Here is a 25,822-nt window from a genome sequence, read left to right as displayed (position 1 = left end):
GTAATCTGACCTCCATTAAACGACGAGGTCCAGCAAACTAAAGTTGCTAAATTCGATGAGCTCTGTGACTTGCACCCCATGTAGGTAGAAAGATGTAGACGTAAATGTCGATATCTATAAGAGAGACAGATGTGACAGACACTATATCTTAAATACTGACAGGGATATATTGTAGGTAGATAATAATGTGTTTGTGTGATGCAGACGAGAGGCGCTATATCAAGAAACAGAGATGGAAAATTCAATCTGAAGGGGGGCCATATATGATGGATAGATAAATCAGCACGGTACTCCATCTTCACAATGCAGCAACCTCGAGATAATTCAGAGCGCATGCTGAAAAGTCCACAGCTGGGGCCTCATGTATAAACGGTGCGTACGCACAGAAAGGTTGCGTACGAACGTTTCCACGCTCAAATCTCGATGTATAAAACCTAAACTTGGCGTAAAGCCACACACATTTCCACGGTACCTCATACCCTGGCGTACACAATTCCTCCGCTCGGTTTTGCAGACTGGCGGCACCCAGCGTCAAAGCAGTGCTACTGTTCCTGTGTGGTCACCCTTTCTTTCTTAGATCCACATTCCTGACGCGGCTTTATAAATACACTGAAACTAACTGCATATTGTTTATTAGTGTAATGCATCTGATTGTAATTAACCTGCAGCAATATAATGGTCCAGGGAATAGCCATAGTATTCCAAATACCATAACTGCTTTAGCGTTGTTACTCTCACTGCATCTTCTTCTTCTTCTTTCAGCTGCTCCCGTTAAGGGTTGCCACAGCAGATCATCTTTTTCCATATTACTCTCACTGCACCACTCGGAGTATTTATATCACTGTATCTGAGTGGGGAATCACAGCAGCAGCTGATCGGAAAGAGAATTATCAGGAATACAGCATGAAGCAGACGCTGCCTTAGCCACGGCAAAACGCTTCAGAGACTTCACAGTACGGACTTCGCGGTTTAGAAAAAGTTTCATCCCAAGAACTCTAAACGCACTCAATCAGTCCATCAAGTGCTCCTTGTAGAACTGTTTGGACTTATAAGTACAATTACCTCACTGTAAACTTGCACTACAGTTCTAATATTGCACAACCTGCGCCACTTTATAAAGCGCGTATTTACATATGATGACGATATCAGTTTTAAGATGAAATGCAGCAAAATATGTTGATTATATTATACAGATAAAACTTTAACTTCATTTAAATAATCTGTATTGTTAATAATTAAACATGTGAGGACACGGTGCCGCAGCGCTAGCTAGTTCAGAGATTGTTCCTGCCTTGCGTTGTATTCTTGCTGGTGCTGACGCGACACTGAAAAGATAGACAGATAGAATAATTAAACATGTACTACGAAGATATTTCAGTGTTCCTTAAAAGTTTTGAAGAATCGGCGTTCTAAGCTTACAGATGGCTTCACGTCTATTACAGAGCTGATAGTGTGGCGATTGGGTATTTGGAGAAAGAAAAGTAAGGACAGGAATTGGAGGTTAGTACGTTTGAAAGAGACAGTACGTCTGTAATAAATTATTTCATCGAAGGTCGCGCATGGCACCGCAAGCCTCTTGCGTGAGACATGAACAGGCACTGCGCCACCGTGTTCCCATGTTTAATAACATGCTTTCATTCCTATCATCATGAAAAAGATATCACGTTTACATCTCAGTATTTTAATTATTCAGAGAGCTGTAATATCACAAATGTAATGGATTATGTGTCCTGTCGGAGAAAGAGAAAGCCGTTTAAGAAGCAGGTAGTGATTCACACACAGAGCACAAAGAAGATCAAATACAGAACAAAGCATTTAACATGCTACTTTAGTTACAATGGGATTTGAGAAACTAGTAAATTAAACGATTTTAAGATGAAGTTTATGATGTTCTACTTTAATGGCAAAATAAACTACGTGATTAAAGTGGAAATTTCGAGATTAAAGTTGACATTTCGTGCTTTTTTCCCCACTGTGTTCCTATTTTTTTTGTCTGTACCCTAATAAGTTTTCATATGACACTCAGACGGTGGGTTACGGCTCGCCTTTTCATGGCGACTTTGATATGTGATTTCTTTTTTATTTCGGGCACTGTGCGACTTTGTGAACTTGAGCCTTCGAGTTTCTCCGACACTCTGTCACTCGATCAACTTCCTTTTGTTGATGATACCACTGTTTAAGCCAACAAATAGTACGTTTTTCCTTTGCCTCCACTTGGTATTCGCTGAAATTCTTATATTTTCTCCTGTGCTTTTCCCATTGTCTTTTCTCAGAAGGCTATTTATATTGATTTGCATATTCAAAGAGGAAATTCTGGGAGGAGTTGGGGCGGGACAGAAGGCGCGTGCACTTGCGTTACTTTCACGCTGATCAGGATTTATGTAGTGGAAGAACATGAAAGTTTGCGTACGTACAGACTCCTGCATCTGGATTTTTCTGTGCGTACGCATATTCCCGCTTTTGTGCTTACGCCATGTTATAGTGTGAGTTCTACGCACGGCATTATACATGAGGCCCCTGGTCCTGCCCTGTCATTTCTAGTCGTGTAATTTGACATCCACAAGATGACGAGGTCCCGCAAACTAAAGTCCCCAAATCTGACATGTCTTGTGACACGCAGTCGTGTATGACAGGTAGAAACAGATAGGTGTGAGTGTCCGGTGTCAAAGTCAAACCCACACAGCCAGTTCAGGATTTGAAGAATCCCTCCATGTGACCCGAGCACGAAGCCACCCAGTACAAGGAGTGACAGCAGGCAATTGCACTTCTTAAATGCACCATTAATTACAAAAGTACGCAATTAGCTTCATTTCTCATGTCCTTGCAAGTTACTAATAAACGGACCCTCAGAGTTGGAATTCTGCTACACACAGTAGATTACGTCGGTTCTCGTTTCCATATTCTCCCTTGTGCTAAAGTAGCAGCGGGACTGAGTCACAGATCGAGAGGCTTGGACTAAAATGCTTTCTGTCGCTGCTAAAGGCAAAAGTGAGGAGTTAAGAAGAATACAAGTCATTCATTGTAATCAAATCGTGGAAATCAATATTTAACAATAAAAATCAACTCCAGCATAGGCACTACATAAAAGATAACAGCAAGAAACATATTGTAGATCGATAGAAAGGCACAGTGTGAAACAGATGAAAGGCGCTATATCAAACAATACAGACAGAAATGTAGATACGAACGACAGTATATGATAGATAGATAAAGGCAGCACATTACTTGGGTGGTCAAAATGCGACAATCTCAAGCTACTTGGGAACTGTGAAGCTGAAAACTCCTAAGCTGGTCATCCCCTGTCACCCTAGTCGTGTAATTTGACATACGCAAGACAACAAGGTCCTGGAAGAGCAGTCGCTAAATTTGGACATACCCTGCGACTCACAGGTGTGTAGGAACAGATTGGAATGAGAGAGATCTGACAGGCACTATATAATAAGACCATGCAAGGCTGCACATTACTTGGCTGTCAAAATGCAGTGAACTTGTGATACTTTGAGTTTTTGAAACAAAAAAATTGAAAAGTGCCAATCTGGTCATCCCCAGCAATTCTACGTCTTGTAATCTGACATCCACTGAACGCCGAGGTCCAGCAAAGTAAAGTCGCTAAATTTGACAAGGATTTGCACATACATAGCTGTGAATGTCAATATATATGAGGGACCGATAGGACAGGCACTATATAATAGATAGACAGATAGATAATGCATGCAGTATCGCTATAATCAAAAAATTCAGATGGGAATAGAAACATGAAGGGCCACATGGGATGGAGAGATGAAAGGCAGGACATTTTCTTGGCTGCCAAAGATGCAGCAAACGTGAGATACTTTGGAACTGTGAAAAACTGCTGAAAAGTCCCAAGCTGGTCAGCCTTTCTCGTTTCTTGTCACATCAGTACTTGTACAGATAAGACAGGTACCATATAATGGATAGACGATGCAAGGAGTATAATATAGATAGATAGAAAGGCACAGTGTGAAACAGATGAGAGGTACGATATGAAAAAATACACATAGAAATATAAATATGAAAGGCACTATATAATAGATAGACAAGGGCAGCATGTTACTTGGGTAGTCAAAATGCGATGAGCTTGAGATACTTTGGAACTGTGAAACGTGAGCTAAAAAGTCCCAAGCTGGCCATCCCCTGCAAGACCTAGTCGTGTAATCTGACATCCACAAGACAACAAGGTCCTGCAACGGAAGTCGCTAAATTTGACATACCTGTGAATCACAGTGGTACAGGACAGATGGGAATGTCGACGTAGAAGAGAGAAAGAGAGAGAGATCTGACAGGCACTGTATAATGGATGATACAAGGAGTATAATGTAGATAGATCAAAATGCAGAAACAGATGAGAGGCACAATATAAAAAAATACACAAAGAAATATAAATATGAAAGGCACTATATAATAGATAAGGGCAGCATGTTACTTGGGTGGTCAAAAATACGATGAGCTTGAGATACTTTGGAACTGTGACACGTGAGCTAACAAGTCCCAAGCTGGTTATCCCCTGCAAGAACTAGTTGTGTAATCTGACATCCACAAGACAACAACATCAATAATAATAACAACAATTAAACAATATCCAGCAACAGAAGTCCCCTAAATCTAACATACCCTGTGGCTCACAGATGTATAGGACAGATGGGAATGACAAAATAGAAGTGAGAGAGAGAGAGATCTGACAGGCACTATATAATTAACAATGCAAGGAGTATAATGTAGATAGATCAAAGGCACAGTGTGAAACAGATGAGAGGCACAATATCAAAAAATACACATAGAAATATAAATATGAAAGGCACTATATAATAGATTAAGGCAGCATATTACTTGGGTGGTCAAAATGCAGCACTCTTGAGATAATTTGGGACTTGAAGCTGTGATGAAAGATCCAAAGCTGGTCATCCTCAGCAAATTGCTAGTTTGACATCCACAAGACAACAAGGTCCTGCGACAGAAGTCACTAAATTTGACAATACCCTGTGACTCACAGCTGGATAGGACAGACAGAAAAATAGATGAGAAATGACAACGTGTAAGAGAGGCAGATATGACAGGCACTAGATAATGCAAGGAGTATAATGTTGATAGAAATGAAGGCACAGTGTGAAACAGATGAGGGGCACTATATCAAAAAATACAGAGAGAAATATAAAATATGAAAGGCCCCATATAATACCGTAGAGAGATAAAGACAGCATGTTATCTTGGGTGCTCAAAGTGCAGTGAGCTCAAGATATTTTGGAACTATGAAACTTTGCTGAAGATCCCAATCTCTGCAAACTAATCGTGGAATCTGACATCACAAGACAATGCAGTCCATCAGCCACGGACCGCAGAATCAGGGGGGGGGGGGGGGGCCACTGGTGGTCCAGACCCAGGCTACCTTTTAGCTTAATATTAGTGATGAGCCAGCAATTGGAGAGAAATTGAATTTTACTTTGCCAAAAAAAAAAAAAAAAAATCACAAAACTATGCTATTAAGTGACCAGTTAAATCTTCGTCATTGAACGAGGAAGAATGTCATTTAATACTCATAAAAACTGCAAGAGGCTCTCCGAAAAACACATGATTGAGGTGCGACGTGCAGACACGAAACGCGACAACTGGGATGAACTGGCAGGATTGCTTTCATTTTTTTTTCCTATGCATTTTGCAATTCTGTAAAAGTTCAAATCGGTGTCCACGTGACTCATTGTTTCATTGGGTAGCTCGTCTGTTTTAAACCACCAGCCTTCCTGGTAGCTTACGTTATGGTGACAATACCCATTAGAATTGTATTATACAGTGTACAGCCCCATAATTGTGACCGTACAAATTATATTTAGGCCTTTGAGCTAATCGGAATATCTTCACATCATTACAAAAATCAATTAAATTGAAGTATAATGAGGCCAAGAAAGAGCACCACAGATGAGATGTTTGCTCTGAGGATGTTGATGGAGAAGTAGAGAGAAGGCTAGAAGGAGTTGCATTGGGTCTGGAGAAAGCAGATAATAATAAATAATAATAATAATTCATTACATTTATATAGTGCTTTTCTCAGTACTCAAAGCGCTGTCTACACAGGGAGGAACCAGGAAGCAAACCCACAACCTTCCACAGTCTTCTTACTGCAAAGCAGCAGCACTAGCACTGCGCCACCTGTTGAGGACGCGATCAGGGTGACTGAGAGGAGCTGTGGTATTGTATGAGGACGTCAGGAGTGACAGAGAAGTACGTAAGAGTGGTACAGGATATGAACGAGGGAAGTGTGACCGTGGTGAGGTCTGTGGTAGGAGTGACGGAGGTGGGATTACATCAGGGATCTGCAGTGGTGATGGACAGGTTGGACAGATGAGATTAGACAGGCGGACCACAGTCTATGGACTGCTGATGACATTGTGATCTGTAGCGAGAGTAGGGAGCAGGTTGAGGAGACCCTGGAGAGGTGGAGATCTGCTCTAGAGAGGAGAGGAATGAAGGTCAAGTAGGACCACCAAGACAGAATACACGGTGTGTGTGAAATTGGAGGGAGGTCAGTGGAATGGAGAGGATGAGGGGAGTAGAGTTGGAGAAGGTGGATGTGTTTAAATACTTGGGATCAACAGTACAGAGTAATGGGAATGTGGAAGAGAGGTGAAGAAAGAGAGTGCAGGTAGGGTGATGAGTGGGTGGAGAAGAGTGTCAGGAAGTGATTTGTGACAGATGGGATATCAGCAAGAGTGAAAGCGGAAGGTCTACAGGACGGTAGTGAGACCAGCTATGTATATGGGTTGGAGACGGTGGCACAGGGCTGACAGAGTCGTGAAGGTGGCAGAGTTAAAGATGTTAAGATTAGCATTGGGTGGTGACGAGGATGGACAGGATTAGAAACTGAGGACATTAGAGAGGTCAGCTCAGGTGGGATGGTTAGGAGACAAAGTCAGAGAGGATCGAGAATTGCGTTGTTTTGGACATGTGCAGAGGAGAAATGAGGGGCATATTGGGGGGAGAAGGGTGCTAAGGATAGAGCTGACAGGCAAGAGGAGAAGAGGAAGGCCTAAGAGAAGGTTTATAGATGTGGTGAGAGAGGACATGCAGGTGATGGCGGGGTGACAGAGCAAGATGACAGAGGACAGGAAGATATGGAAGAAGTGATCTGCTGTGGCAACCCCTAACAGGAAAATCCAAAAGAAGAAGTAGATTTATACATAATTCCTGTTGCCTGTATCTTTGCTAGTGTATATAAATAAGGCAATATCACCATCCAATCAATACAAATGTAACATCACCATCCAATCAATGCCAATGTGATATCACCATCCAATCAATGCCAGTTTTTTCGTAGCTATGGAGAACCTTTTTAGCTTTCCAGTTATAGGAGCGAATGTGAAACACTGATGATGGTGCACTACAGAGGACACATCTTATTGTGGGACACGTTAACTTTTAAAGTAACATTAGTTTCATTACTCAACGCTTACAAAACAAAAGTGATACCAGGTATTCCGTTCTGCTTACAAACTGTGCATTACTTCTGTGTTACTTTTTCCTCTTCTGTTTGAAAAGCTGCACATTTGACGGGCTGTAACCAGAAATTAATAATATCTACATGATATTCGTGATTTGTGAGCTGAAGTGTTTACCATACGTGCAGTCGATGTGAGGACGGGACTTTCAGGCGGGGATTTTGTTTGTATTTCAGGCAGGCCTCTGACCTGTCACTTTCGGGCCGACGGCCATGAGGGACTCCAGCAGGCTCACCCTGTGCACAGAGTAGGCGCGAGAAGGCGCCAGTCGGGTCTTAGAAGAGCACAGTCCATAAGTACCAGGGTCAGACTGGTTGTTATCCCGTACCGAGGAAAGGTTTCACTTCAAACGCTCACTGAATACGCCAACCCCCCGGTGTGTGAGTGTTCATAACTGGTGAGGAACCATCTAGAAGCCAGAGACCGCTGCATCACTCATTTTCGCATGCATTAACCCTTTCAGCCCCGACATCCTATTACTAGTACATAAACATGCAGCCGTTTTTGTAAAGCACAGGTACGTTTGCAGATGTTAGAACAGAGATTTTGAGGACAGGCAAAATTTGTGATGAAGCCAAACCACAATGAAACAGAATAAAGTGTGATTTATTTTTTTTTTTTTGGTCATGCACATTGTTGTGTGTGGACGGCACGGTGGAGCAGTGGGTAGCGCTGCTGCCTCGCAGTTAGGAGACCTGGGTGTTCGCTTCCCGGGTCCTCCCTGCGTGGAGTTTGCATGTTCTCCCGTGTCTGCGTGGGTTTCCTCCCACATTCCAAAGACATGCAGGTTAGGTGGATTGGTGATTCTAAATTGGCCCTAGTGTGTGTGTGTGGGTGTGATTGTGTGTGTCCTGCGGTGGGTTGGCACCCTGCCCGGGATTGGTTCCTGCCTTGTGCCCTGTGTTGGGGCTGGGATTGGCTCCAGCAGACCCCTGTGACCCTGTGTTCGGATTCAGCGAGTTGGAAAATGGATGGATGGATGTTGTCATGTGTGTGTGTGAGTGCATAAGGGACAGTTATAAAGGCTCTAATGACTGAAATTCCCTGCCACTCCAGAGGTTGGCACTGTGTCCTTTTCTCTTCCTCCGTCTGCTGACCAGAAGATAGACGGCTATACCACCATTGATGTCACTGCCGGTGTCCGTCTTGAGTCAGTTCACATCTAAGACGACGTTCTCACAATTATTTTGAATAGGAGTTTGTCCAAACAGTGATATGGGGTTTGCCATTTGGTGCCCCAACTCTGTAGTGTTGCCACATGAGGATGCGGCAGTTATCATTTTTGTACAGTATGTCCTGTTTAGTGATTGTTAAATGTTAGTAACAACACTGGTAGCTCAGATATGTGGTTTGTAAAAATGGAGTCTGCACGAATGCAGAGGGGCTTGTGGGAATTGTAGTTCGCAGTTGTAGGCACCGCACATATAAAACTGGAAGAGAAGGATGTGACTGGAACAGAGGTGTAGCTGGGGGCGGTACGCTTTTGGGGGCTTCATTATTGGCCGAAAGGCTCGGCACAATTCACGTGTTCGGAAAAATATTACTCATGAATGAAAAAAGTCAGATTCTCTGATTTTTATCCACAGATCCACAGAATGTCCTTCTGTGACAGCATCAGACACGGCAGTTGAAATTTATGAGGCGATAACAAAAATACACCTAAACATTACACCGATAAGAATTTCTAGGAAGATAAAAAACTAATTTATGATTTCGTTTTGTGATCAATCCGAATGTGTTCTTGCTCTGCGCACTTATCACTTGCACACTACACTGGTTTTCATTTTCGCAGCGTAATTCTACTAATATTTAGAACACGGCTTATCAGTGCGTCTATACTATACTCTTGTCAAGTTGATGCTTATAAATAACAAGGGGGCTCCGCCCCCTGCTCGCCTACCCCCGGCGTTGGGTATCCTGAAATACATTGTTTGTATATCCGTCAGTCGAGCTCGTTCGTTTTGAACCCGTGCCTGCTTTGTTTCCACAGTTTCAGACGCGCGTTTACTTGACTCCGCAGTGGTGCCACTCACAATATGGCGGTGACGCCTGCGCCTTCTGTACTTTATGGACCCGTGGGGCCTCCGTAGCCTCTTCCATTTGAATCTGGGCTGCAGCGCAGAGTCCTCTTATTTGTGTGGCTGTGTCATTAGTCGTTAGCCATGGGCGCGTTGTTGCTTCATTACTCATTCACGTCAGTTGAGCTCTTTCGTTTTTGGGCCGTGACTCCTTCGTGCGCGGTGGATAAGACTTCGTGTGTGGTTTATGAGACGCGCGCTGTACGCGCCTGCGCAGTACGTCTCATGGTCCCGTTGCCGTGTCCCTGCGTCCATGCCATCCGGTTTACCATTCTCGGTTAGTAATATGGATTATATGTGAAAAATTATTGCTGTTTCTCTATATATGAATAAATCGATGCAAAATTGATCTTAATTTTTCTCTATACGTCATTTTAATTTTCTATTTAAATAGGTTAACGTATTCAGATGTATTGGAGGGCCGCCCCACCTCGAACTCAAGCTACACCACTGGGCTGAAACTTCTCCATTTTCCATCGACTACATCATCAGCAGCACCTTTGTGACCTGGACGTTTGCGGCGGAGCAGGATTTTGCACGGCAGTCGGTTACGGGGACGGCGGTGGGCACTTCCTGTCCCGATGCTGTGGTCACACTTTGTGAAGAGGTCATTCTCCTTCTGGGCACTGGCGGGTGGGCTGTGTTCTTTATGTGTGTTTCAGAGAAGCAGTTTATTAAAGCGGATCATTCCATCCACGCACGGTGGTGCAGTGGGTAGCGCAGCTGCCTCGCAGTTGGGAGATCTGGGGACCTGGGTTCGCTTCCCGGGTCCTCCCTGCGTGGAGTTTGCATGTTCTCCCCGTGTCTGCGTGGGTTTCCTCCGGGCGCTCCGGTTTCCTCCCATAGTCCAAAGACATGCAAGTTAGGTGGATTGGCGATTCTAAATTGCCCCTAGTGTGTGCTTGGTGTGTGGGTGTTATTTGTGTGTGTCCTGCGGTGGGTTGGCACCCTGCCCGGGATTGGTTCCTGCCTTGTGCCCTGTGTTGGCTGGGATTGGCTCCAGCAGATCCCCGTGACCCTGTGTTCGGATTCAGCGGGTTGGAAAATGGATGGATTCCATCACGTCTTTCTTTGTGGCATCCGTTGTTTTCACTTCTGGATCCACACTTACCGTAAATATCGGACTGTATGTAGCGCTGGGAGAGGTTTGTTTGTGGCGTTCGGTTTGTAGTTTTTTCATTATCTTTTGTTGCTGTGGTTGTAAGTAGCGATTATAGTAAATAATTAGTCAGTCAGTCAGTCATCCTGCAACCCACTATATGCTAACACAGGGTCACGGGGGTCTGCCGGAGCCAATCCCAGCCAGCATAGGGCGCAGGGTGCCAGCCCACCGCAGTGCAGTAAATAATATGTACAGTACTGTGCAAAAGTTTTAAGCAGGTGTGAAAAAAATGCTGTAAACAAAGAATGCTTTCAGAAATGGAAGTGTTAATCATTTATTTTCATCAATCAACAAAATGCAGTGAATGAACAACAGAGAAATCTAAATCAAATCAATATTTGGTGTGACCTCCCTTTGCCTTCAAAACAGCATCAATTCTTCTAGGTACACAGTTTTTGAAGGAACTCGGCTGGTAGGTTGTTCCAAACATCTTGGAGAACTAACCACAGATCTTCTGTGGATGTAGGCTTCCTCACATCCTTCTATCTCTTCATGTAATCCCAGACACACTCGATGATGTTGAGATCAGGGCTCTGTGGGGGCCATACCATCACTTCCAGGACTTCTTGTTCTTCTTTATGCTGAAGATAGTTCTTAATGACTTTGGCTATATGTTTGGGGTCGTTGTCCTGCTGCAGAATAAATTTAAGGCCAATCATACGCCTCCCTGATGGTATTACATGATGGATAAGTATCTGCCTGTATTTCTCAGCATTGAGAACACCATTAATCCTGACCAATTCTCCAACTCCATTTGCAGAAATGCAGCCCCAAACGTTCAAGGAACCTCCACCATGCTTCACTGTTGCCTGCAGACTCTCATTATTGTACCACTCTCTCCAGCCCTTCGACGAACAAACTGCCTTCTGCTACAGCCAAATATTTCAAATTTTGACTCATCAGTCCAGAGCACCTGCTGCCATTTTTCTGCACCCCAGTTCCTATGTTTTCGTGTATACTTGAGTCACTTGGCCTTGTTTCCACGTCGGAGGTATGGCTTTTTGGCTGCAACTCTTCCATGAAGACCACTTCTGGCCAGACTTCTCCGGACAGTAGATGGGTGTACCTGGGTCCCACTGGTCTCTGCCAGTTCTGAGCTGATGGCACTGCTGGACATCTTCTGATTTTAAAGGGTAATAAGCTTGATGTGTCTTTCATCTGCTGCACTAAGTTTCCTTGGCCGACCACTGCGTCTACGATCCTCAACGTTGCCCGTTTCTTTGTGCTTCTTCAAAAGAGCTTGAACAGCACATCTTGAAACCCCAGTCTGCTTTGAGATCTTTGTCTGGGAGAGTCCTTGCTGATGCAGTAGAACTACCTTGTGTCTTGTTGCTGTGCTCAATCTTGCCATGACATGAAAACTCTCTTCACAACCTCACCTTGGTAGCAGAGTTTGGCTGTTCCTCACCCAGTTTGAAGCTGTTTCTGTTTCAGTTAATGACTGTGTTTCAACCTACGTGTGACATTGATGATCATTAGCACCTGTTTGGTAGAATTGGTTGATCAGACACCTGACTAGAATCCTACAAAATCCCTGACTTTGTGCATGTGGACCGATAAGAATTGATGCTGGTGTGAAGGCAAAAGGTAGGAACACCAAATATTGATTTGATTTTGATTTTTCTTTTGTTCACTCACTTTGCATTTTGTAAATTGATAACAATAAACAATCATTATTTATATTTCTGAAAGCATTCTTTGTTTACAGCATTTTTTCACACCTGCCTAAAACTTTTGCACAGTACTTTATATATTTTTTTGTTACTGAATATATTTAATCCAGGGGCCCTGGAGGGCCGCAGTGGCTGCAGGTTTTCATTCTAACCCTTTTCTTAATCAGTGACCTGTTTTTGCTGCTAGTTAACTCCTTTTCCATTCATTTTAATTGATTTGCTCTTGAAGACTCGGACTCCTTAATTGTTTCTCTTTTCCTTAATTAGCAGCCAAACAATAATGAGATAGAAAATGAGCCAAAACAACTGGTGTCCATCATACAATATCTGAAAATAAAGAAAGATGAAGGTCTCAGTAATGTTGATCTGCTCTTAGAAAAGTGAAGATCGACAATTTCTGAAATGTCTGCTGTGGCACAGTGAGAGCAGCGACAAGCCATGGAATTAAAGAACGAGTTTAATTAACGACAAGAATCAGTGCCTGGCTGGAGTGGAATTGGTTGGAATTTGAGGCCCTGACTTAGTTGCTCTTCTTTTGGCTCACTCACTTCACATTTCATTTCTGTTTAATTCAGAGGAACGATGAAGAAATTCAGGGGAACAAATCCTAAAAAAACAAGTCATGTAAAATGAAAGGAAAAAGGAGTTAATTAGCAGCAAAAACAGGTCACCCATTAAGAAAAGGGTTGGAATGAAAACCTGCGGCCCTCCAGGACCGGAGTTGCGGACCCCTGATTTAATCAATTTGGACATTTTTCCGGTGTGTGGTTGGGGTGTCTACCTGATTTCATCCGTCCCTCTCAACCTCAGCACCCTCCAGATGGGGTTGGTTACACTTCTTTATGATCACTTTTGTCCTGATGCCAAGTCACTTTTTTTCCCCAGAAGATGATACACCGGGAACGACTGGGGACGCCATATTTGAGTGAGCAAAAACAAATTTGTAACTTTTACTGTTTCCCTTTACAGGGCAAATAAAGTGTCTGTCTATCTATCTATCTATTATATAATGCCTTTCATATCTATCTATCTATCTATCTATCATATAGTGCCTTTCATATCTATCTATTATATAATGCCTTTCATATCTATCTATCTATCTATTATATAGTGCCTTTCATATCTCTATCTATCAAATAGTGCCTTTCACATCTATCTGTCTATATTATATAGTGCCTTTCACATCTATCTATCTATCTATCTATCTATCTATCTCTATCTATCAAATAGTGCCTTTCACATGTATCTATCTGTCTATATTATATAGTGCCTTTCACATCTATCTATCTATCTATTGTGGCAAGTAGCTGGGGGTGTTACCCAGCCAGGACACCCAGAAGGACCAGAGGATGGATCACGCCTCCTCCAGACCACGAGGAGGCGACTGCCCTGGTAGCTTTAGGGAATAATGGGAACAGAGCTTAAAAGCTCAACCCTATACAGGCCTGTGGTCACCGCCAGGGGTGCCCCAATGCCTGAGGAGCAATTGGCCCTCAGCACTTCCACCACACCCAGAAGTGCTGGGGGGAAGAAGACCAGGGACACCTGGAGTGCTTCTGGGTGCATAGCCGGTACTTCCGCCACACCAGGGATTGCTGGCCGGCGCTCATTGTGAGGCACCTGGAGCACATCTGGGTGATTATAAAAGAGGCCGTCTCCCTCCATTCAATGGCTGAGTCGGGAGGAGAGGAGTGGAGGCAGACCAGAGAGGAAGGCATTGGTTGAGAGGCCTGGACTTTGGGGTGAAAGTGGGTTGTCTGCTGTCACTTTGTGAATAGTATGTACAATAAATGTGTGTTGGGTTTTGTACCTACGGTGTCCGCCTGTCTGTGTCCAGGCTGTTTACCACACTATCTATCTATCTATCTATCAATCTTTTGTCCCAATCCATTTTAAGTCGGGTCAGGTGTCATTTTAGAGTCTGATGCCAATACAGCGTCTCGATTTGTGGCGATTTAAAATCCGCGTTGAACGACCACGTCTTAATAACGTTGCTGAATTTTTGCTCGGTGCGCGGCTCTCTGCGCCACCCGGCCCTCAGGTCTGCCGACGCTTTCCGCGGTCCACGGTTAACTAACTTTGACGCGCAATCCGCCGTGCAGTCGTGTGGTGGGCTGCTGGCTTAAGGGGAGTTTTTCGTGCAGATTACACCTGGAAGGGCCAACGTGAATAGGGGCTCAAATGGTAATGCCATTAATTGTCCCGATTCTTACCTGTCGTGCTATGTAAAACACTTTAATTCACATTAGCGGATCTTCGGCAAGCAGTTGCACCCCCCCAGTCGCGGCGTGTGACTGGCACCGTCTTTGCCTTTATGTTTTGCTGTACATTTCGTAATCAAAATAAAGTCATAAAACGGACGGCGACTGTTTCCCACCCATAAATACCTTTGATTGTACTACAAAGCCCCATTGTTGTCACGTCGAGTGTTGTTATAGAAACAGTTTTCTTTGCGATGTGACACGCATTGTCTCTGCTCCCCTAATGTACTTTCTGCACGACGCTGACAGTCGTAATGGGCCGAGCAGGTAGGAGCGCCTGGCGTCGCCAACCTCATTCATCTTCTTCTTCGTTTTTTCTTTCTTTCTCCTTTTCTTAGCCATAGGAAGCCTTGATGTTCTTTCCTAAATGATTCGTAGCCATTTGTGCGACTTTAAGTCCCATTATATGCATCATTATCTAAAGGGAGGCATATTGAGTTTAAGTAGGCACACATCAAAGAGAATTTAAATTCAATCAACTGAGGGCAATTTTCAAACTGGTGATATATATGACCAAAAAAATAAAAAAAATATAAAGGGCTTCTCGTGATGTTTCTTTCAATTACACTGGTAAATAAGGCTTGTCTTCGCAAGTCATTACCCGCATGACGTAGCCCAATTTTATTCCACGTAATTTATAGAGCCGTTATTAAAGGAAAAGAAAAATGGAAGTTGAGTGATAAGCGCTCAGTAATCGAGTGGAGCCACTTAAAGCGATGGTCAGAGGGGCTCCATCTTAACCGACTTGTCATTTAACTGACAATAATGGGACCGGCCGGCGGGCAGCACTGCTGCATTACAGTGCCCGAGAGCGGTGCGGTGCCAGCTGGCGCTGCTGTTGCCTTTTAGGATGAACTACTCTGGCATGGGTGAGTTTGCCCTGAAATGGACTGGCATCCTATTCTCGGCTGATTCCTGCGCTGTGTCCGGTGCTGCAAGGATAGGCTCCATCTCCTCCCTACAGTTCAGCTAGATAGATAACTATATGTAATGCATACATAGGAAAAATAGCACTGGATTAAATAATATGAACTTCATCAAGGAAGGACAGATAAAAATAAACAGCACTCTAAGCTAGAATAATGAGGAAGGCACTATATTAAATAAATGAGTAATAATAGGGATAGAAGAAAACAGACGTGAATGTCAATATATGACAGACAGATAAGTTTTTTATACATAGGTAAAAAGCCTCTGTGTCAAATAGATATATGTATATCAAAAATACAGATTGAAATGTACAGTAGATATGAAAGACAGTATGTGATAGATAGATAGGAAAGGTGCTATATAAAAGATAGAAAGATAGATTTGAAATACACTATATATTAGATAGATAGATAGGGAAAGGTACTATATAATAGAAAAAGATAAATATGAACAGTGATATATGATAGACAGATAGATGTGAAAGACACTATATAAAAGACAGATAACAAAAATACGTTTATTATAGATGGGTAGAGAAAAGCTAAGCAAAATGACACCTTTTATTGGCTAACTAAAAAGATTACAATATGCAAGCTTTCGAGGCAACTCAGGCCTCTTCTTCAGGCAAAGATGTAATGTAATCATAACGTAATTATATATAGGTAAAAAGCCACTGTGTGGAACAGATGTAAGGCACTATATCAAAAATACAAATTGAAATATAAACATGAAAGGCACTATATAATAGATATGAAAGGCACTATATATAAGGTAGATAACAAAAATATGTTTATCTGTGTGGAACAGATGTAAGGCACTATATCAAAAATAGAAATTGAAATATAAACATGTAAGGCACTATATAATAGATAGATAGATAGAAATCCTTTTCTTAATTCGTGACCTGTTTTTGCTGCTAATTAACTCCTTTTCCATTCCTTTTAACTGACTTGTACTATATAATAGATAGATAGATAGATATGTAAGGCACTATATAATAGATAGATACGAAAGGCACTATATATAAGGTAGATAACAAAAATATGTTTATTATATATAGGTAAAAAGTCACTGTGTGGAACAGATGTAAGGCACTATATCAAAAATACAAATTGAAATATAAATAGGAAAGGCACTATATAATAGATAGACAGATATGAAAGGCACTATATATAAGGTAGATAACAAAAAGACATTTATTATAGATGGGTAAAAAGCCACTATGTGAAATAGATGAAAGGCACTATATCAACATCCATCCATCCATCCATTTTCCAACCCGCTGAATCCGAACACAGGGTCACGGGGGTCTGCTGGAGCCAATCCCAGCCAACACAGGGCACAAGGCAGGGAACCAATCCTGGGCAGGGTGCCAACCCACCGCAGCTATATCAACATACAGATTGAAATATAAATATGAAAGGCACTATATAATAGATAGATAAATATGAAAGGTGCTATATAACAGATAACATGAAAGGTACTAGATCCATGATAGAGAACTATAAAAGGCGCTATATGCCATAGATGGGCAGGTAAAGAACAGCACTATATTATAGAGAGATTAGAATGGCTCTATTTTAAATAAGTAATGATAAGCACTACATTAAGAAGGGATAGGACAAAGAAAAGCATGATATTATAGACAATTAAGAAAGGCGCTATATTAAATAGATGAGTTGTGATATTCGACATGCCAAGGGACAGACAGATAGATAAGAGAGAGAGATAAAAGGCACAATGTAAAAGAAAACAAAAAAGAAAACAGTGAATTATAGAGAGATAAAAGGGCACTGTGTAAAATAGGCAATAAATCAAAGATACAGATATGAAAGGAAGTATATGATAAGGTGGACAAATAGATAAGAAAGGTGCTTTATCAGAGACAGCTGTGAAAGGCGCTATATCCCATTGATAGGTAAAGAGTGGCACTACAGTGTATTATAGACACTGCCCTAAATTAATAACAGGCACTACATCAGGGATGGATGAATGGAGGAAAGAACAGCACTCTGTTATAGATAAATAAGAAAGGCGCTATACAGGTAACGATGGGCTCAGTATCAGAGGTAGAGAGATAAAGTCAATAGAGAAGAGAGAGAGGGAGATATGAAAGGTACCCTATAATAGGTAACAAAGAGTAGTAGATTACAGAGAGGTAAAAAGAGATGCCAGGCGCTATATCAAAAATACAGATATGAATGATAGTCATGAGAGGATGGTAGGTGAGCAGACATGTGAAAAGTACTCGATCAGGAGAGACAGATGAGAGAATCTTTATGACAGACAGACAGACAGAGAGAGCCGACTGACACAGTGCTGCTGAGATGTTGTCTTTCTGGCCGGCTCTCCCATCTCTTACTAAACGTAATTTCTATCTATCTACAGTATCTATCATACAGAGGACTTGTGACACTCATTTTTTTGCTCATTGAGGTCCTTCTCACTCGGTTCCCCAGTTTGGCCAGACGGGCCCCCCTCTTGAGAGAGTCCTGGTTGTTCCAAACCTCTTTGTGCTTCACGAGGCCGCTGTGCTCCTTGTCCTGGTTGTGCCTCACCACAGTTTGATGGTGGATGTGTAGAGAGAGTCACCTGGACCTCATGGTCTGGTGTGTGTCCTGACGTGCACTGGGAATTGGGGGGCTTTCTTACACACAGGCTCATGTGTGCCTTTCACAATGATGTCCAATGAGTTCCGTTTGTAACTTTCTACAAACATCTCGAGGAGGATTGAAGCACCCAGGATGGACCTGAGCACAGTCTGGAGTGACGCAGGAAAGGCTCTGTACATGTCTAGGTGTAAATTGATAGGCAAAAATGGCAAATTTATTCCTTTAAGATAAAAGAAAAACTACATTACAATAAAGAGTGAAGCAAACTTTCTGAATTCACTGTAAACAACAAAAAAAATCCAATGATCCATCCACACGTTTCCCAAACCTAACAAATCCTCCACAGATCTGGGAGCCTCTCCTAGCGGCGTGGAGCTCAAGGCATAGCTGGACCCCCTCAGACACACCGGGGGGCTAACTCAGACTTGCTAATGAACCTGCCACAAACATTTTAGGGGATGTGAGAGGAAAGCAACACAGCTTTAGAAATAAAATACAGAAGCACAGGGAGAGCATGAAGTCTGCACACTGAATGGAACCAAACAGGAGAGGCACAAACAGTTCAGTCCGAAAATTCAAACCATCCCTTTATACTATGACTAATAAGAATGAAAATCTGCAGCCACTGCCTCTCTTTAAGACTTTGGTGTAAAGCATTTAAAAAAGAAGAAGAAACTAAAAAAATGTCCAATCCTTAAGACAACAATCTAAGTAAAGCACAATAAAACATAAACAGTAAAGAGGCAAATAAAACAAAACTTTCATTTCCACTTTCACATAAAGAAAAACAAATGCGTGAGCCATCGATTCGCATCACTGGGAACAGTAATGTCACATAAAGTGCGCTGCTTGGACTTCTCCTGTTATTAGGCACACGGTGCAGCACATCACGTCACGCCAGCACCATTCATTAAGGCCGTTCTTGAAGATGCGTCTCATCGCTTGGAGAAAGGAGCCTGCAGGTTAATCAATAAGGCCGTAAAATAGCCAGAAATCACTCGGCAAAAGAAAGCATTAATATAAAACACACACACGCTAACTTTCTATCTGAGCCACCGGAGATCACTTAAAGGGCACCTGATCTTCATTATACTCAGCTAAAAAGAGACCTCCTAGTACACAGAAAGATAGATGTGTAAGGCACTATATAATAGATAGACAGATAGAGATATGAAAAGGCACTATATGATAGATAGATATAGATATGAAAGACACAATATAATAGATAGATAGATGTGAAAGGCACTATATAATATTTATATTTTTAGATAGATGAAAAGGCACTATATGATTGATAGATAGATAGACGTGAAAGGCACTATATAATATTTATATTTTTAGATAGATAGATGAAAAGGCACTATATGATTGATAGATAGATAGACGTGAAAGGCACTATATAATATTTATATTTTTAGATAGATAGATGAAAAGGCACTATATGATTGATAGATAGATAGACGTGAAAGGCACTATATAATATTTATATTTTTAGATAGATAGATGAAAAGGCACAATATGATAGATAGATAGATAGATGAAAAGGCACTATATGATAGATAGATAGACGTGAAAGGCACTATATAATATTTATATTTTTAGATAGATAGATGAAAAGGCACTATATGATTGATAGATAGATAGACGTGAAAGGCACTATATAATATTTATATTTTTAGATAGATGAAAAGGCACAATATGATAGATAGATAGATAGATGAAAAGGCACTATATGATAGACAGAAAAGGTTCATATGATAGACAAATGGATGTGACTGTCACTATAAAATAGATAGATTGAAATTAGTGGATTACTTTGTCACCACTATTCCAATACAATCCTCCTACACCACACACAAATTCCAACAATTGCTTGTAATATACAGAAATTAAAACAATTTCATGATTCACAAACATTGATAGATAATTTGCATATATAGAATAAATGACCCCCACCACTGTGTTTTTTTTGTTTCTTTTCCTCCCACTGCAGTCTTAACACAAGTTTACTTGTTCAAAATCAGCTCACTCCCTAGAATACAACCCAGCATTTCTCCAATGGCTCAAATTTCACCAAACATTTCCATGTTGTTAATCCACTTCTAGCAGGTGAACTCGAGTTTTTGTCTTTTTTTTTACAAGAACTTTAAACCATAGCACCACATCAGTCACCATGAAGTCTTTATCTTTGGTGCTTCTTTTGCTCTGATCCAGCACTTTACCTCCTTCAGTTTTCTGTCTGCCATCTTTGTAAGTCAGAGCGTGGAAACTTTGGATTTGTGGTGACTGCCCTAGAAACCTACAGCTTTAGATAGTTAGAAAAGCACAACACACACTAAGGAAAGATAAAATTATATGAAAGACACTATAAGATAGATAGATAGATAGATAGATAGATAGATAGATAGATAGATAGATAGATAGATAGATAGATAGATAGATAGATAGATAGATAGACCCCTGCCTCTCTGGGATCTTACTCAGGAAATGGTGGGTTTGGGAAACTGACAGATGTATGGATGAAAGGTACCATATGATAGATGTGAAAGACACGATATGGTTGATAGATGAACAGATAAATGTCAAAGGCACTATATGATTGATTGATTGATTGATATTAATGAAAGACACACTATAAGATAGATAGATAGACAGATAGATAGTCCTCACAACAAGGCAATGAGAAGGCCAGGCTTCCTATCCCAGGTCAGCCCTGCATGGACTTTGCATGTTCTCCCTGTGACGTGTGCATTTCCTCCCACACTCCAAACACATGCAGGTTAGTTGGATCAGCAATGCTTAATTTGCCGCTTATATTTTTATGTGTGTGTGTGTGTGTCTCTGTGTTCAACTTGCCTTGGTTGTGTGCCCTGTCCAGGAACTGTTCCTGCCTCATGTATTGTAGTTGCTGGGATAGGCTCCAGCTTCCTTGCAAGTCTACTCAGGATATAGCGGGTCTGGAAAACAAATGTATTGATGGATGAATGAAAGGCAATATAGATAGCCGAGAAAGGAGCAATATTTTTGGTATTTGCTATACTGTATTAATCTCCAATAGGTTGATAGATGTGAAATGCACTACATAACAGATGGAGAGAAATGAAAGGTGCAATAGATAGATAGATAAATGTGAAAGGCACTTTTTAGATAGATAGATAGATAGATAGATAGATAGATAGATAGATAGATAGATAGATAGATAGATAGATAGATATTACGTTTAGTATAACAGGCAGGATAGATAGATAGATAGATAGATAGATAGATAGATAGATAGATAGATAGATAGATAGATAGATAGATAGATAGATAGATAGATAGATAGATAGTGGAAGACACTATATGATAGATAGACAGATAGATATTATGTTTAGTATAATAGGCAAGATAGATAGATAGATAGATAGATAGATAGATAGATAGATAGATAGATAGATAGATAGATAGATAGATAGATAGATAGATAGATAGGAAAGGCACTATATAATGATACCTCATTTGTTCCCAGACAAATAAAACTTGTCATTTAGCAGAAGCCCCTTGAATTCTGACAGATTATGGCAAACAGCAGACCACCTCTCCAATGCCCACTGAACGGCTACAAAGACAGAGCAGCAGGGTCTGTGCCAGCTCGGACAGGCACCACTCCTCCTCAGCTTAACCTCCAGCCGAGTCTAAGATGCGGCCGCCCGCTAAATGCCAGCATACAATGTAAAGCCCCCTACCTTGAATTCCTCGAGTATCTTATAGGTTTTGCCGCGGTATTCACAGAAGTTTTTAACTTCCTTGCATTCGGGGCAGCAGCCGTTGTGCTCCACTTTGGTACACTTGGGGTGGATTTTGGGGCACTCCGGTTGGTCGCAGACAGGCCCGTCCTCGGTGCAGACACAGGGGCAGTTGGAGTGGCCAGGAAAGAACCGCTCCCCGAGTTTGTAGACGAAGCCGCTGTCGTCCACACAGCCTTTGCCTCGATAGTCATCAAAGATGAGGTTGTCATTATTGGCGGTCTGGTCGCCCTCGTCAGCCGGGTAGTCTTCGTGATTGATGGCTGCTGAAGTGACCATTGCAGGGAGCGCTAAAAGGAGGACAGAAGCTACTTGAACAAGAAGAGCCATCCTTCCACGCAGACTTCCTAGACATCAAAAAATCAGGTCTTAATCACAGACCGGCGTACACAGCAGTCACACAGAGGCGAACAAGTGGCGGCTTTGGAAGCAGAAACAAAAAACAAAACCAAAAACAGACTGCAGAGAAGCATAGGAAGTGCGGAATGTCATGTGAACTTAAAGGAAGGCAGCTGATTCACACGGCGCTGAAATCCGTCATCTACTCTTTTATAGACGGGGGATATGGACATTTAAAAAAAAATAAAAATAAAAGAGGGCGGGGGGCAGCAAATACACAGGACAGATGTAAAAGATTCTAAAGAAAAAGAAAAGCGTGAATGACGCGGCTTGACAGGTTTACACCACTCGGAAAGGACATTACAAGTTGCTCCTTTTTTAGCCGCTCGGCATAACGGAGTTAAGTTCTCGCCGTACTGACGTGGTGATGCTCGGTCATCGGCGCATCTGTGTCACAAAATTGAGGATCATCTGCTGATCAGATCCCAGCGCGCTCGGGTTTACCTTCGGAAGCTCCAGAATTTAAGAGAATAAACCCGCGGCATTCAGTTATCGTGGCAGCGGGATTTTGTTTTATGCAAGTGACTGTCCATTGCGACAAGGGACATTTGTCTTTTTTTTTTTCATTAAGGCATTGGCTTGCTATCCCATCTGGTAAATAAACGATCTATGAACGGAGCAAAGCAAAACAGAAAAGTCGGCACCCTTGGGTGTGTTTTAACATCTCAAAACGTTACGTTTAAAACGTGGAAAACAACGACCGTGTGAGAAAAGCCGGAGTTTGTGTAAAGAAACGGAAGCCCGACCGATGCCACTCATTGCAAATAAAGGCGGCGTCGCACAATCGAGGGAACAGCCGTTTATTATTTTATTTTTTTAATTTTTTAGCCGAATGGTGACCACATACACAGCAAAAAAGACGAATGCAAAGTTTCAGCAATTGTGTTCCGCCACAGACAAAGCGTGTAATGGTTTTCTACATGAATTTACAAAAAAAAAATCGCAATAGTCATACTTACCACGGGGGGCAAAAAACAACATCAGTTAACAAAAAAAAAAAAAAAGTATTAATTAGGAATTAGTCCAGGTTTGGCACTCCCGTATTGCTCAGACTCATTATATGACTGGAAACTTTACGCGACATTGTTGACAGATAAGAGAAAACGGAACACATCCCTGGTTTTGTAAGTCGTCGCCACCCCTGCAAAAATACACACGTATTTATAAAAAGAAATATTTAACACAAATGAATTCATGAAGTAGATGGTCAGTAACGGTGCTCCTCGTACAACAGCGTCTTTTCTTGGGTGAAGCGAAATCTGTACCCGTGTTTGGCTTGCATTTTAAATTTCTAGCAGAAATGATTTGCAAAATCCACAAATCTTCTTTGGCAATCCAGTAGAAAAAAAAAGTTGCCTTACGTCGTAACAAACGGGATTAATACTCCTTCACCGCAATCTTCAAGTCAAAGACTCAAGACTTGGGAATACTGCAGACATTTAGCTCGGAGATCCGAGTGGTCCTCCTATCGTCCCAGCAAAATGCGGGGAGTGGGAAATAAAAAGGCGTAGAACTGCAAAAGTTTAAAGCCTTCGACGGGAAGAAAATCTTGTAACGGTCACAAAATAATGCCGCTCCTTCCTTCGGGAATCCGGGCACATCCGCTCGCACATGACGGCGAGAAGAACTCGAACCACAGTCGTCCGCAGATTCCTCGGACTGAGCTCGCCGGCTGCGTTTTCAGAAAGGGCGGGGCGCGAACAACAACAGCCGTTCGTGCAGCGAGGCGGACTCTGCGCGCCGTGAGTGTTCGGCTGCGGTTCCGTACGAGGCGGCTTGCACTTCAGCGCAACGGGCAGCGCCGGCTCGCCCGCACGTCATGGTCTATACATGCAGAACTGCACTGCCTCCCTTCAGCAAAACTATCGAATTGATTCGGCGATTTCTCATCCGTCCTTAACGCCGCGGCGCTCCTGACTCACCCAGCCAGAGGATTGAGGATGCGTTTATTAATCAGTTAATGCTGTCTGGAGAGGGAAACTGGTAACAGGCAAGCAAATAAATAAGCACCTTATATATGTATATTTCTAATAATTAAAAAATTTAAATTGACAAATGGGTTTCTGTTTTTAAAAGTTCAAACAAATAATTGTAACTCTTCGCATTTACACATCTGATTGGTTTCATTCAAATCAGACCCACAATTTCCTCAGGCTGCTGACAGCGTCCTGCTGCTACTTCACTCTGTAGTGGACATGCCGTTAAGCGCCTGTTTAATGCAACACACATTTGGTGACAATTGATCAAACTTGTCCAGAAGAAGGAAAAAAAAAATCATAAACAAGCGGAGGATCACACATGCAGACCAAATTAACCTTGAAAGCATTGCTGCAGTTGCTTTGGTCTTACTGAGAAAGTCCTGTAGGCGTCGCTGTTTCACTTTCTTTTATTAAAGCCTTCCGCTGACTTAACAGAAAGATAAAGAAAAGCGAAGAGAGACCTGACGTGTGCGAAGAGGAAAGGAATAGCTGCATATGTCACACACACACACACACATGTTGGAACATACAGGGTATGTGTTACAACATTATTAATACGAATAACATTTTACATGTATATATATATATATATTTATATATATACACACACACACAACATGTTGGAACATACAGGGTATGTGTTACAATATTATTAATATTAATTAATAATTAATTTAATAATTCATTACATTTATATAGCACTTTTCTCAATACTCAAAGCGCTATCCACACAGGGAGGAACCGGGAAGCGAACCCACAATCTTCCACAGTCTCCTTACTGCAAAGCAGTAGCACTACCACTGCGCCACCTGTGAGGACAATTATTAATAAGAATAACATTTTACATGTGTATATATATACACACACACACACACATATATATATATATATATACACACATACATACATACTGTACATATACACACATAAATACATATACATATTGGTTGTGGCCAAGTGCAGAAATGACAGTCGAACTGATCAATATTTGGAGCATCAACTGGGTCCAACATAAATCAAACTAACCCCCGTCTTGGCGTATTTGCCCAAGCTAGGGGCAACAAAAAGCAAGAGACACAATGGAAAAAAAAAAGAGAAAACAAAATCGCTTTAGGGATTGTCAACGCTTCAGGTGCTCTGTCACGCATGTTGTCGGTCACCCAAGTGACACTCTCATCCGTACCCCACGGGTCCTTAAAGGCAACGCCCCAGAATGGGCGGAGTCAAGTGCCCTTACTTGACAGCTTTGCCTTGCTGCAGAAGAGAAGGAAGAGGAGGCTGTTAGTGATAGCGCCCCCTCCCGTTCCAGGCCCGGCCTTAGGCATAGGCGAAGTAGGCGACCACCTAGGGCCCCGGCGTCCGGGGGGCCCCGGATCGACGGCGGCCAGGCCCCCGGCCCGCCCCTCCCCTCGCATGTTTAAATCACGTGGGCCAG

At 42.1% G+C, this 25,822-nt stretch overlaps 1 protein-coding gene across 4 annotated transcripts in view; it reads right to left on the bottom strand.

Moving 5' to 3' along the window:
- vwc2l (von Willebrand factor C domain containing 2 like) overlaps positions 1–24,375 on the bottom strand; it is a 79,075-nt gene extending 54,700 nt beyond the window's left edge. Inside the window, exons 1-2 of one of the 4 annotated variants that reach the window (XM_051930328.1) lie at positions 23,368–24,375; positions 21,950–22,356 (exon numbers count right to left, since the gene is read on the bottom strand). In XM_051930328.1, the coding sequence (XP_051786288.1) occupies positions 21,950–22,356; positions 23,368–23,389 (429 nt within the window). In that variant the 5' untranslated portion in view covers positions 23,390–24,375. The remainder of the gene's footprint in view (positions 1–21,949; positions 22,357–23,367) is intronic. The other 3 variants (XM_051930329.1, XM_051930327.1, XM_028808010.2) reach the window with 3 other exon arrangements.
- Positions 24,376–25,822: the final 1,447 nt, after the last annotated feature.

This window comes from Erpetoichthys calabaricus, chromosome 8 (genome assembly GCF_900747795.2).
Source record: "Erpetoichthys calabaricus chromosome 8, fErpCal1.3, whole genome shotgun sequence".
NCBI lineage: Eukaryota > Metazoa > Chordata > Cladistia > Polypteriformes > Polypteridae > Erpetoichthys > Erpetoichthys calabaricus.
Note: the sequence above shows the minus strand (reverse complement) of the source record. Positions and strands in the feature narration are given on the sequence as shown.